A 14,485-nucleotide genomic window follows, 5' to 3' on the forward strand; every position below is an offset into this window, starting at 1 on the left:
GTGAATCACCAAGGGGGCTCACGGTCACGCACCCTGGACAGGCATGTGCGCCGTCTCCTCCTGTGGGCTCAGGAGAAACTCCTGTCCCTGAGCGCAGTCCATGTACCCGGAGTCTTGAACCTCGCAGCAGATTATCTGTCGAGGCAGAAGCTCAGGTCGGGGGAATGGATGCTGAACCCTCAAACTGTATCTCAGATTTGGGAAGTGTTCGGCAAAGCGGAGGTGGACCTCTTTGCCTAGAAAGTGTCGTCCCAGTGCCGGCTCTGTTTTTTTCTGAGCTCCCCAGCTCCTTTGGGGATAGATATACGTTCGCACATCCATGGCCCAATCTGAAACTCTATGCATTTCCGCCCATCAAACTGATTCCGGCGGTTCTGTGCAGGGTGAGAGAGAGCGGGGTCAGCCTTCTGCTTTTGGCCCCACTCCGGCCGTTCCAGACTTGGTTCTCGGAGATGGTTCTCCTTCTGGACTTCTCGGAGATCCCGATCAGAGAGGACCTACTGTCCCAGCTTCAGGGCAGGATTTGTCATCCTCACCCGGAAATTTGGAAGTTGTGGGTATGGCCCATCAAGGGTCAGTAGCTCTAGACACTTCCTGCTGATGTTCAGGAGACCATTGCGAGTGCGAGAGCTCCTTCCACTAGGAGGCTCTACTCCTCCAAGTGGAGGGTCTTTGAGTCATGGTGCTCGTCCCATGCGGTGGACCCAGTTAACTGCCTGGTGGGTTCAGTACTGGAGTTCCTACAAGAGAAGTTTGCCGCTGGAGCAGGAGCCATCGCTGCTCGTAGGGAATTGCCGAAAGTCCCTCTAATCAAGCATAGGTTAGTTTCTTTTATGCAAGGGGTTAGGCGCCTGAGGCCAGCATGCTCCCCTGGTATTCCCTCTTGGGACCTCTCAGTTGTCCTGGAGGGGTTAACAAAGGCTCCTTTTGAGCCGTTGGAGTCAGCCCCAGAGCGGATTATGACTCTCAAGGTTGCTCTTTTACTAGCATTATCCTCCTTGAAACGTGTGGGCGACCTACAGGCCCTCTCTGTTAGTGGGACCTGTATGGATTTTGCTCCTGGTCTAGTCAAAGTAACCTTAAGACCTAGGCCAGGTTATGTGCCCAAAGTTCTGTCCATTTCGTTTCATTCTCAGGTTATCACCCTTCACTCTTTCCACCCTCCTCCTTTCGACTCGGAGGAGGACGAGAAGCTTAATTTGCTCTGTCCTGTCAGAGCATTGAAGTGTTATGTGGACCGATCCGACGGTTGGAGGAAATCTAACCAACTCTTGGTGTGCTTCGGTGCTGGCCGCCGCGGGCTTGCCGCTTTGAAGCAGAGGATTTCCCATTGGGTGACGGAGGCTTGTCTCCGCTGGCTTAAGAGGTGCATGGTATACCTTCACCTCTTAGCATTAGGGCACACTCTACCAGAAGTGTGGCTTCCTCTCAAGCGCTTTTTAGAGGGGCTCTTCTGGAGGATATAGGTTGGTCCTCCCCGCACACTTTTGTGAGGTTCTATAGTTTGGATCTCGACATGGCTCCGGGTTCGCATGTTATTTCTGCTTAATCCGGCCATGCAGGTTATCTGGTATTCTTTGAGCCAGATATGGCAGCGCTTTAGCTTGGCGTGTGTGGTATATCGTTCCCATTGCGTCATAAGTTATGCAGCGTTGAGTGAACCTATGAAAGAGAACGTCTCAGGTTACTGGTGTAACCTATGTTCTCTGAATAGGGAACGAGACGCTGCGTCCGCTGCCAAGCTCCTCACGCTGCTGACAGGCCTTCCTTTTCAGCAGAGAAATCTGAGGAGCAGATGGCGTGCGCCCCAGTATAGTGTGGCGGCATAAGAGCGCCGGGGTGGCGCCCGCGCCATCAGCCAATGAATTACCATGATTCTATCAGGGCTTCAGACAATCGGCACACCCAGAGGGCGTTCCCATTGCGTCATAAGTTATGCAGCGTCTCGTTCCCTATTCAGAGAACATAGGTTACACCAGTAACCTGCGACGTTTTCGGAAGAAAACATTCCAGGATTTTTCATCATATAATGGTTTTCAATTGCAAACAAAATGCTGAAGGTTCAAATCAATGCAGTTTCAAAAGGCTTCGATGCGCTTCAGAAGCTTTGCGTTATCCCAGATGAGGAATAGGGTCTTATCTAGCGAAACGATCTGTCATTTAAACATAAAACATTTATAAAAAGGAATATACTTTTTAACCTAAATTGTTCATCTTGCACAGTTCTGCGAGGAACTAAGGATGACATAATCACGTCGGAAAGGTCACGCCAGACGTAGGCAGAAGTACCGCCCCTGTGTTTATAAGCGCTCATGCGAAGACTAATACAAACGCCCTTGTCAGGACACTGACAAGACAGCTTTCCTTGACTGCTCAGTTTCCACCTTGGGCTTGTTTGGTTCTGCAGTAGATGGCTTCGCAGAGTGCTTCATGGCAGCGCAAAAGACATCACAGGCCATGCGCCATTTCCTGCCCAAGAGAGCGAGTTTCCTCAGCTGCTTCTATTCGCTCAAAAAACAACATTGACTCAGTAGCACGCCCATGCCTGCTCAGCCCCTGCAGAAGGCAGAACCCGAGTTGAAACAAGGGGGTAGGGAGAGAGCATTTTCTTGTGGTGCCCCCCTTAGCACTTGGTGCCCTACGCGCAGCGCGTGATGCGCGTAATGGGAGCGGCGGCACTGTCAGTCACCGAACCTGAGTCTGCCATTTTTGAAAGGGCATTTGTCTGAAAAAACCCTGATGCAATACTTGTTCCCGTTATGTCAGGGAATCGAGGTTACGTCAGTAATGGAGCGTGTTTTGTTTTGTTTTTATTTTTGCCATTGTATGGACAAGGCAAGATGTTTTTCATTGACAAATCAGCATTTTTTTTGTTGTTGAAAAATGTTAATGAAAATATTTCAAATGTTCTTCTTTAATGTCCTCTGTAACAATAGATGCACTAAGGAGTTCAGTCAGTGTCAGAAATGCCAGCTTCCAACCACACCTCCTTATTTAATACAACATTTGAGCAAAAATGTCTAAGTTTTTCCAAGCTAATAAATAGTGAGCATACATATAAATAACAGCATTTATTTGAAATAGAATTTTTGGTTGCACTTAATTTTACAGTATGTGCACTTGTTACTTACAGTGTACATACCCGCAAAAGTACTGAGTAGTGTAAGGTAACTACATGGGTTATGTTAGGGGTAGGTTAAGGGTTAGTACCTATTTAGTGGCAATACTACAAGAAGTAGTATGTTCATGCGAAACAGGACTGTAAAATCAAGTGCTACTGATTTTTTTTGTAACAATGTAAATGTCTGAACTAAAAAAAATAATTCAATTCAATTTAATATATCTTTGCTGAATAAAAGACTTAATTCTTTAAAAAAACGTTATTTTTTGCTTTTATATCCCCAGAGAATAATTTCAAAAAGGCAATTAATATATTACTTAAAGTATATATCAATTATAACACTTCATAAAATTTGTTTTAGCCATTTTCTTAGTAAAATCCACCATCAGGTCTCAGATAATTTCAGAGAAAAACAGATGTATTCTCTGGAGGACAAAATGAATTGCTGGGCCCCACAAAGATAAGATATCTCTAGTCTAACCAAAGGTAAAACTCGAAAGGGTATAGAGCAGTTTGTCAGATGAAGAAAATGGACAGATTGTAAAAACTTAGCTTTGAGTAAATAAAGGTGATGTTATGGTTATACTGCAAATAGTACAAGTAAAGAATATTCAGTAATTTTTAGAAGTTGGAAACTGAATCCCAGTCCAGGATCCTAGACCTGCCTCTTTCAGCATATCTCCTATTGGGAATTCCTGATGGTGAACGATAGGACTGTCTATTGGAGTAAACAGAGAGCAGATTTTTGCCGAGCCATCACCAATTATCCCCGCTTGTGCTGATGTAACAGGAATCAATTTCACAGCTACGAGCTCCCAAGGGTCCCATCACCTCATCGTCTTCCTGTCAGAGGATGTGGGGCTAAATTTGCCTCTGGCACTATCAGAATATTGAGAGATTATTAAAGACATTTATCATAGGTGAATCTAACTGTCCACTTATTATGAAGTACAGTTCATATAATAGAGATCTGCAGCACTTGTGGGAAAAAGGTCCCCTTTGCTTGGGCTCTTCCCACACTTGGCAGCGAGAAGGAGCCCAGAAGGAGTTGTTTGCCTGAACGTGTGCAGAAGGCTGGGCTTGTAGCACAGCACCAGGGGGAACTCAAGATAATGCCCTCAAGCCAAGGCTATATTTAGTAACATCCACAGCAGTAAGTAGCACAATGGGCTTGGGGAATATTCTAGATATACCAGTGGGTTGGTCATGAATGATTCGTTCATTTTGAACAAATCTTTAATAAGACTTGGGAATAACGAGTTGTCTCAGAGAGCGATTTGTTCATTTTATGTTGACTGCACATGCGCAAAATCCTATGAGTTATGAAGTCTTTATCCGAAACATAAATGATTTGTTCACCTACCGAGTCTTCGGTTTGAGTCGTTCGTTCATCATGACAGCAAGGCAGGGGTTTTCGAACCCATTTAATGGGAGTTGGTTAATGCTCTAAACTTTATCCGTATGATGGGGTAAACCCTTTAATAAAGCAATGATACTTGTTAACAGTGGATTTAAATCTTCAGAAAATATTATAGCATATAATACAAAGAAAATCCTGTATTATTGACTTGTCTGTTACTACTTTTGGATCAGCTTTAATTTATTTTCTAATGATCTCCTTGTTATATGATTTATGTCTTTATGTTAATTTAATTACTGAATAAAAAATAGTTAACCATTCAGTAAAGGAAATAGAAATGTAGTGTTATGTATTTAGGATCCATTGATAATTTTGAGTCACTCATTATGTTTATTAGTCCATAATAAATTGCATAAAAAGTTTACAATTTGTAATTTTAACTGATAAGCTGAAGCAATGCAGTCTGTACCGGGAACAGAAATGAAATACTTCCTGGCTCAGTATCTTAAAACAAATACATCAGTATTGACTGTATTTTGTATTATAGTTGTATAATTAGGTATATAATATAATTATCAAAAGACATGCACAAAACATAAAAAAAAGGTTACACTTTATTTCGATAGTCCACTTTAAACATTCTACTAACTATAAGTAACTAACTGTCATTAGAGTATTAGTTGACTGTCAGTAGACTGGTAGGTTATGGTTAGGTGTTAGGGTTCGGGTTAGTAGAATAAGTTGAATTGTAGTTACCAAGTTACTTATAGTCAGTAGAATGTCTGTTGGGGGACCAACAAAATAAAGTTTTAGTAAATATCAATCAGACAGTCTACAAATACTCTAATGACAGTTAGTTGACATGTAGATGCAAAGTTACTTATAGTTAGTAGAATGTCTAAAGTGGACTATCAAAATAAAGTGTTACCAAAAAAAAATTAAATAAATAAAAAATAAATAAATAAACAAATAAATAAATAAATAAATAAATAAATAAATAAATATATATATATATAATATATATATATATATATATATATATATATATATATATATATATATATATATATATATATATATATATATATATATATATATATATATATATATATATATATATATATATATATATATGTATATATATATTCTTGTTCATGTCAGTCTCATTTTCTTAAATGTTTCTTGAGGATCTGTGCTGTGTGTGGGTTTACATGTGACTGTTTCGGGATGTTACGTGACAAAAGAACGAAAGACTCGACCCAAAGACTCGGAAGGTGAGGTAAACTAACAGACGGCATAGCCTGAAGACACATATAAGCAATGAATTAATAATTTCTGTTTCTCATAATTTGGCCTTGGCAGCATTATAGTTTAGTCTTATGCGAAATTTGATCAACGTTTGTGTAAGAAGATGTGATGGGGAATTTGGCTATTAACATTTGAATTATATTCTGCTAAAATGAAGGAAATTGAAAAACGATTAGTTCATTGTGCTGAGTGAGATTCAGTGATGTGAGTCAGTAAAATGATCCGAACTTCCCATCACTAGTATATTCTGGGTAACTGGTAAGTATCTTAGGGCTACAGCTTGCAACTATAGTTACATTTTGCCAAAACCGAATTTTTCTCAAACAGTAGAGCATGGAGCTAACAATGCTAAGGTCATGGGTTCGACTCCCAGGGAGTTTTTAATTTGCTTGCAGAACTTTTGTGTTAATTTGCAAAAATATTGTGGTTGCTCACAAAGTGCGCAATGGTTTACAAACGAATGCAAAGTTTCTCTTGGGGAATCAATAGAAAATGTTTAAATAGTTTAGATTTGGCGACACTATAAACAATCAGTCAGTTGAGATTCATGATACACTATATTGCCAAAAGTTATGGGACGCCTGCCTTTACATGCACATTAACTTTAATGACATCCAATTCTTAATATGTAGGGTTTAATATGGAGTTGTCCCACCCTTTGCAGCCATAACAGCTTCAACTCTTCTGGGAAGGCTTTCCACAAAGTTTAGGAATGTGTTTATGTGAATTTTTGACAATTTTTCTAGAAGCACATTTGTGAGGTCAGGCACTGATGTTGGACGAGAAGGCCTGGCTCGCAGTCTCCACTCTAATTCATCCCAATGAGTGAAAAAAGTTCCTCCACACCAAGCTCATCCATGTCTTTACGGACCTTGCTTGTCATGTTGGAACAGGAAGGGGCCATCCCCAAACTATTCCCACAAAGTTGGGAGCATGAAATTGTCCAAAATGTCTTGGTATGCTGAAGCATTAAGAGTTCATTTCTCTGGAAATAAGGGGCCAAGCCCAACCCCTGAAAAACAACCCCACACAATAATACCCCCTCCACCAAACTTTACACTTGGCACAATGCAGTCAGGCAAGTACCATTCTCCTGGCAACGGCCAAAACCAGACTCGTCCATCGGATTGCCAGACAGAGAAGCGTGATTCGTCACTCCAGAGAACACATCTCCACTTCTCTAGAGTCCAGTGGCGGCGTGCTTTACACCACTGCATCCAATGCTTTGCATTGCACTTGGTGATGTAAGGTTTGGATGCAGCTGCTCGGCCATGAAGCTCTCTACGCAGTGTTCTTGAGCTAATCTGAAGGCCACACGAAGTTTGGAGGTCTGTTGCTATTGCAGAATGTTGGCGACTTCTGCGCACTGTGTGCCTCAGCATGCGGTGACCCCGCTCTGTGATTTCACTTGGCCTACCACTTTGTTCCCAATTTCTTCCACTTTGTTATAATACCACTAACAGTTGAGCGTGGAATATTTAGTAGTGAGGAAATTTCACGAATGAACTTATTGCACAGGTGGCAACCTATCACAGTACCGTGCTTGAATTCACTGAGCTCCTGAGAGCGACCCATTCTTTCACAAATGTTTGTAGAAGCAATCTGCATGCCTAGCTGCTTGATTTTATACACCTGTGGCCAATGAAGTGATTAGAACACCTGAATTCAATGATTTGGAGGGCAATAACACAGTGAAATTGGATGCATGTAAACTTGTCATTTGAAGTTAGTAATTAGGTTTTGCAGTGATATTGAAAATTATGAAATCTATAAGGTTTTGGTTTCAATTTATAACATTTCAGAGCTAGCTACTGTAAAAAAAATTGTGTAGCTTCCAACAATGGATATAGTAATGATGCAGGTAGTGATCAGCAACACTTTTCCTGTGTTCTCTCTTCTGTCACAGTTCTGCTCAATAAATTTAAAATTACTCATGAAAAGGCCCTCTGTAATCATCTAGCTGGTTTAGCACCATTATTTCCCTTACTCCCTTCTCGTTTCTAAACCTCCTCTAGTCCTCTGACCCTCTTATTTAGATAAATATTCCCTATCACTATTAAGCTTCAAGTCTGTGTAAAGACACATGGCAGTTAAAGTAATTTGTGGTTCAGATAAAATGTACCAAAGGCATGTGAGGCACAGCAGAGGTGGTGGTTTGTTCAGACTGCGTCTGGAGTGTTTTTGCATGAGACACTTCACAGATGTAACATAACATAGGGCCATCTTTCATTGGGTTGAACTTTTGGCACACTTATTAGCCACACAAGCATCCTAATTAAAACTGGCCATCAGTGACTAGTCACTTCACCCTCAAACAGTGGAGGGAGGCACGATCAATAATGTGTAATGGTGATATTATCGGGAAATAATGAATTTCTATTCACACACCTAAAAAATAAAACTATCTCATTCTTCTGTGACAGATGCCCTTATATTTGATGAAAACGTTAAACTCTCAGCCATAAAAATGGGTCTCTGTGCAGTAATCTGGTTATCTGTGATCAATGTGCAGTAGAAAGCATTGACCTGGAAGAAAGACGTTCGAAAAAAAAAAAAACACCCAGTCTGTAGTGCTATCAATAGATGTACTAATTAAGGGCAAACATCTAAAGCAATTTCTCTCATGACCTGACAAACACATCACTTCATAAAAAGTACTCATTTGATCTGTATGTGCTTGACTAGCTTTGGTATATTTTTTGAATACAGACTTCTCAAAATGCAGGTCATAAATAGGCCTACTTGAATGCATCTCTTCTATAATGAGCATGTTTTTAATTTCTGAACATAAATTTTAATATAGGCTACATCAAAAATGTCAGTGGGATTTAACTGGGTTAAACTTTATTTTAAGATGACGTGGTTACATTGTACTTACTCAAATCAGTACTCAAATAAGTACTGAGTAATATTAATTAACTACATGTAGTTATGATTAGGGTTTAGTTTAGATTTTGAGAAACAAATTGAATATTAGTAATAGTATGAGAAAAACAGTACGCCAAAAGAGTAGTATGTCCAAATGCATTGTATTTGAAAAACAGTAGACGAAAATTACTTGGATGACGTACTAATTCCGGCAAGATTCTGAAGTGCACATTCTATGGACACTTTGCTATACCATGAGGCCACAGGAGAGGATTTATGCTATGTAATGCTATATTAACGTTATGTACGAATTTCATTCATACTATATTCAAACTATAAAGAACATACTTTTTTAACAGCTGCGAAGTAAATTCAAATTCAAATGTAGTACCTACTCAGACACAGTATGCGATTTCAGATGCAGCAACTAAAACAAGAAGAGCATAAAACACACTTCAAAATAAAAGTCATACAACACAAAACTGGGAAACAAGACAGGAATTTAACACAATCAAAATGTTTTCTTTTCAAAAATGTAATTCAAGTGTGGGCAGCTTTTTTTTTTTTATATTTGAAAAACATTTGTACAGAAATCAGAAGTCGTATGGCACCAGCAACATGCCGAAGAAGAAAAAAATAAAACCAGGAAATTATATCACAGAGAGGACCCCTACAGACCCTCATGACTATCAAGTATCTTCAAGATACCTCAAGTATTAATATATCAGATTATTTCAATATCTAATAATATGTCCAAGTTAGTTTAGATTGCACATCACATTTCTGCTTTGGCCGTCTCTTAAAAAAACAAAACAGAATGACATTACCTGTATGAATTAATAATGTATCATATTTGTCAAAAATACAAAATAAATGAAAATAAATGTATAAAAAACACATATAATACAAATATAATACTGTGTACACATGTGTTCAAGCTGTAAGGAAATGATTGTTTGTTCTTTAATTGACAGTTGTACTACTTGACATTTGTAGAATCATCCAAATTAAACCTTTCTTGGAAATGGTATAAAATATATATTTTTGTAATCAAATGTAAACAACATGACGAGTACATTTCTAAGTTTCATTTCAACTAAAAAAAAAATCTTTATTGTGGACCAAAATACTATATACACAACAGTGTGTATGATAGTGTCTCGATTTTTGTTAGTTAAATAAAACTGGATTCTGATCTGGTGGATAAACTTGCACTTCTATATACATTTCAGCCAGGGGACTGAATGATTCTGTGGCCTAAATATTGAGTTTTTCCCAGCCACTAATGCACACGGTGGGCAGTGATTGGGGCTAAACGCTTTAAAAACTGGGTTTCGTGCTCATTAATTGTCTAGGCATCAGATCCTGTGGACATTTCCTACCTTCTGCTTAGGACAACAGGATTACTGAGTTTCATGGGGTGATGGATCCTGCTTGCAACACGTACCACCAGCTCCAGTTAAGGAGAACATCATGCAGCTCCACGACCTCCTCTAACTCGTCCACCTCCCCTCAGATCTTTTATTCGTCTCGAGGACGTGTAGGTTGGTATCTTGCAGCCGGACACACCAGCTGGAAGTCATGCAGCCTCACCTCCAGTCCCAGTGGAAGGAGCACCAGCACCAGCAGCAGTCCACGGGCCTCTAGCTGGGATAGTATGAGCTCAGAGGCAACCACCTGCCTAAAGCTCAACACCAACAGATCCCATGAAGCAGAGCAGTGTTGTGACCGACCACGAGGCCGCAGCCCCCTTGGAGAACTCAGGTCCAAAGTACGGAGCTGCCAGCAGGGGGCAGAATTGACCAGTGGGGAGGAAGGGACGGGCTCCAGTAGGGGTATCAACGTGACCTCTGATCCGGCCGTGTCGCATCTGGCTGTGTTACAGCATCAACTGGAGCTGAAAATCGAAGCCAAATTGAAGTTCTCGCAGTTCTTGGATGAAGTGAGCAGCCGAGTCCTTTGCCCTACCAACCCGTTCGTGTTGTCCAGGCAAACAGAGTCCTCTAGGTCTAGCTCTTCTATCTCCATTTACAGTAATAGCAAGTCCAGGACACCAGACCTCCAACACCAGCCAGGGGACGTGGATTTTTCTCAAAGCCCAGGTCAGCTGCAGAACATCCAATCAGTGGACGGGATGCATGAAGAACAAGGTGTACCAGAGACTGTAGGAAAAGCCTACCTCGAGACGGACATTGACTGTGTCCGAAGGGAGGATGAGATAAAGGAAGTTAAGACCAAGAAAGAGACGGCCATTACATTTGAGAGCAACGAGAGAAGAGAAGTTAAGACTCCAGAATGTCATCCAAACCCCATCCAGAGAATCAGACCCTCGAGCCCGCTGATCTATAGAGAGGAAACCCTCTCTAGAAACCCCTACCGATCTGTTTCCCTTCCCAGGGACATCAATATGGTAAGTTATTCCTGTCCTGTGTTTTTTTTTCCAGTCAAATTTTTCCAATGCATTTTCATCAGTATACACATAGGAAAGAGTATGGAATCACAAATCTGATCCCTTTAATATATCACTTGCTTCTCCTTGACAGCAATAATGCTAAATAGAGAGCAAACAGAAAGTTTGCATCAGGTCACCATGATTTTGTCAAGTGCAAATTGTTCCTGGATTCACATATTTTATTGACCCCTAAATTGACCCCTAAAATCAGAGGGAAATGATAGATGAATAACATTGATGTAGAAACACCTAACCCTGTTGTAAGCCTAAACTTGACATAAACTGTAAACTTGTCCCTCAAATCTGATTGATTGGAATGTTGTTGACTCAGATATAACAAAGATGTTGATCCAGGAACATGTTGTACGTGTTGAAATAATGTTCATCATATATATATATATATATATATATATATATATATATATATATATATATATATATATATATATATATATATATATATATATATATATATATATATATATATATATATATATATATATATATATATATATATATATACACTCTAAAAAAAAAGGTTCTATATGGCACCAAAAATGGTTCTTCGTTGTAATCATAGAGGAGCCACTTTTGGTGCTATATAGCACCATATCTTTACATGTTCTGTATATGGTAGCGGTGTATATATAGCACCTTAGTCAAAGAACCGGTGAAGAACCTCTGAAGAACCGCTGAAGAACCACTGAAGCACCAAAATTGCTTAGAAAGGTTCCCCTATGATTACGAGCCAAGAACCATTTTTTGTGCCATATAGAACCTTTTATATATAAAAGGGGTATCATATCATATATATATCATATATCTGGTCCTCAAATCTGATTGGCTGAGAGCCTTTTCTAGCATGTGATATTCTCCCAGTATCAGCACTTGGTACCATTTCACCGTTTGTATCACTCCTTTGGCAGTCGAGCAATCCACCCTCTTTTTTTACAAATACTACTGTTATTATGTCATGGAATGTAGTTTTAAGAGTTTTTAGGCGAAAATTTTAGTTATTTATACCTCATATGTGACTTATATATATAAACATAGCGTCACTTTTACACTTTTTCGCAGATGCGACCGTTTATTATGTTTATTTCCAATTGTCTTTTATAATGGCTATTGTTGTTCCTTTATATATTATTGTTCAATAAATATTATTTTTATATAAATAATATGCCGTATTTGGTATTGAGAAAGGGTCCATTATTGATTGCAATTTCAACTTCAGTGACAGTTATATTGTTGAACCATTAGATGGGGGCAAAGTCTTTATGAGTGACTGGTTGTGAACAAGGAAGTTGTTTTAGCGCTGTCTTGGGAAATCTTTTAAAAGGACAAAGACAAAGATATCACTTTCCTCAGTGGACATTCAAACAGATTTTTTATAATGGATATAAAATTCGACCTGAAGAATGAATGCTATATCAGATGCAGGTAATACACTCATTTTATCGATCTCTCTCTCATAATACCATAATACTCTACTCTACGCTATGCCTACATAATACAATAAGTTTCAACGAAGCGACTCAACGTTCCTTCATTACTAGGTATGTGACGTTTTAGAATTAGTAACGGAGGCTTGGGCTCAACTGTTAAATTATCAACTTTAGATTTGAATCCATGGCGGAAGGAAGTAGTTCTGCACAAAAGAGTGTTTTTAAAGACACTCCATTGTTGTTTCTTATTTATTTACTTACTTCCGTCAAACTGTTGTATAAACACAATATCACACTCGTAGCCATGCAATATGGCAATATATCAGCACGCTGCGATTAGGCCTACCTATTTGGCCGCATCACAATAAAATTAAAAATAAATAAAACAATTAAGTCAATAAAGTCTCCTAAGCTTTGAAAGAAGAACCTCTGAGCAATGAAACTTTCCTTTAGGTATTGCTGCCATCCAAAAAAACAACAACTTAACAACTATCTCAGCAGATTTTTGGAGATATATAAAGGTCTGGCTGTGTAGGATGCGTTATCATACAAACCGTAGCAGTAGTAAACAATCCAGTCTGTCCCTGACTCATAAATATATCAGAAGGCATTGCGATTGAATCAAGCTTTTAGTCAAGCTTAGCTCTGAAAGGAAAGAGTGCCAGAGCTCACGTAGAATTGAGCCATTGCACTTTACTATCCATACTAAACTAAAACACAGTGTGCGCTACATAGTAATATTGTGAGCTGTCTGTTCCTCTACATGTGAGCTAATAGTCAATAATCATATTTTAAAGAGATAGAAGAGATGCAGGGTTTGTCCCATTCTGTTCTTGTGTGTTTCAGCAGAAGAAACAGTATGTGTGAAGGATAATCAGATCAATAACTAATCCGGCACTATGGGAAATGAGTTTCTCATTAGTTTGTGGATCACTTACTGTCTCTGCCAACTAATTGGATCGATGTAGCTTTACATAACTGTAGTGTAGATAAACATGTGTGCGGTTATGTCATGTCATGCTGAATCGGTGCGATCGTACACTTTTTTAAGCACAAAATACTCATTATTTATTAGGTTTCATTATTCCAGATGTGCTAGTTGAACCTGTTAACTTTTAAGTGTTTTAAATATGTTTACCTGTTCAATTCACAAAGCATTCATTTGTAGAACACACAAAAATCGTTGTCTTAATTTATTATCTTATTAAAATGCAGTCTTTGCCGTCACCTTAGCAACTGCTTGAAAAAAGGTGGGCGGTGAGGGGGCAGAGAGACAAGTCTGTGTGTGCCTGAGAAGAGAGAGAGAGAGAGAGAGAGAGAGAGAGAGAGAGAGAGAGAGAGAGAGAGAGAGAGAGAGAGAGAGAGAGAGAGAGAGAGAGAGAGAGAGAGAGAGAGAGAGAGAGCCTGTCAGATGAAACTTGCAGTGCTCCCTTGCCATTTGTCGGAAAGTGAGATTTCCAGTCGTTGCCAGAAACAACCGTCATTTGAAAGAAGATGCTGATCTTTATATTATAAGATTGAGTCAGTTTCTGGGTTTAATAAACACTGCAGTTAATAAGTCTGAACCAATGCAATGAAGCAATGCCTACAGTTTATCAACTACAGTAGTAACACATTTTTATAAACATGTAGTTCGTTAGAACTACAAAAAAAAAAAAAAAAATATGGCTCTTGATGTAAAGGTGATGCATTTTTTTCAATAGGAAAATTGGTTGCAGTTTATTTTAAAGTGCGTGCACTTACGTGTACTTACATTGTACTTACCTGAGTACTAGTTAACATAAGCAACTGCATGGGTTAAGGTTAGATTTAGGGGTAGGTTCAGGGTTACATACATGTAGTAGTTACCCAGTTATTGTAATTACTATAAAGAGTACATAGAATGTATATGCAGAACAGGAGTGTAAAATAAAGTGCTACCAACATTTTTT

The 14,485-nt window shown here is 39.2% G+C and overlaps 1 protein-coding gene across 1 annotated transcript in view; it reads left to right on the plus strand.

The window, feature by feature from the left end:
- Positions 1-10,006: 10,006 nt before the first annotated feature.
- LOC307134966 (brain-enriched guanylate kinase-associated protein) overlaps positions 10,007-14,485 on the plus strand; it is a 37,578-nt gene continuing 33,099 nt past the window's right edge. Inside the window, exon 1 of the mRNA XM_079831072.1 lies at positions 10,007-11,067. Within this exon, the coding sequence (XP_079687198.1) occupies positions 10,081-11,067 (987 nt within the window). The 5' untranslated portion in view covers positions 10,007-10,080. The remainder of the gene's footprint in view (positions 11,068-14,485) is intronic.

Source organism: Gobio gobio (assembly GCF_949357685.1).
Source record: "Gobio gobio genome assembly, chromosome: 12".
Classification (NCBI taxonomy): domain Eukaryota; kingdom Metazoa; phylum Chordata; class Actinopteri; order Cypriniformes; family Gobionidae; genus Gobio; species Gobio gobio.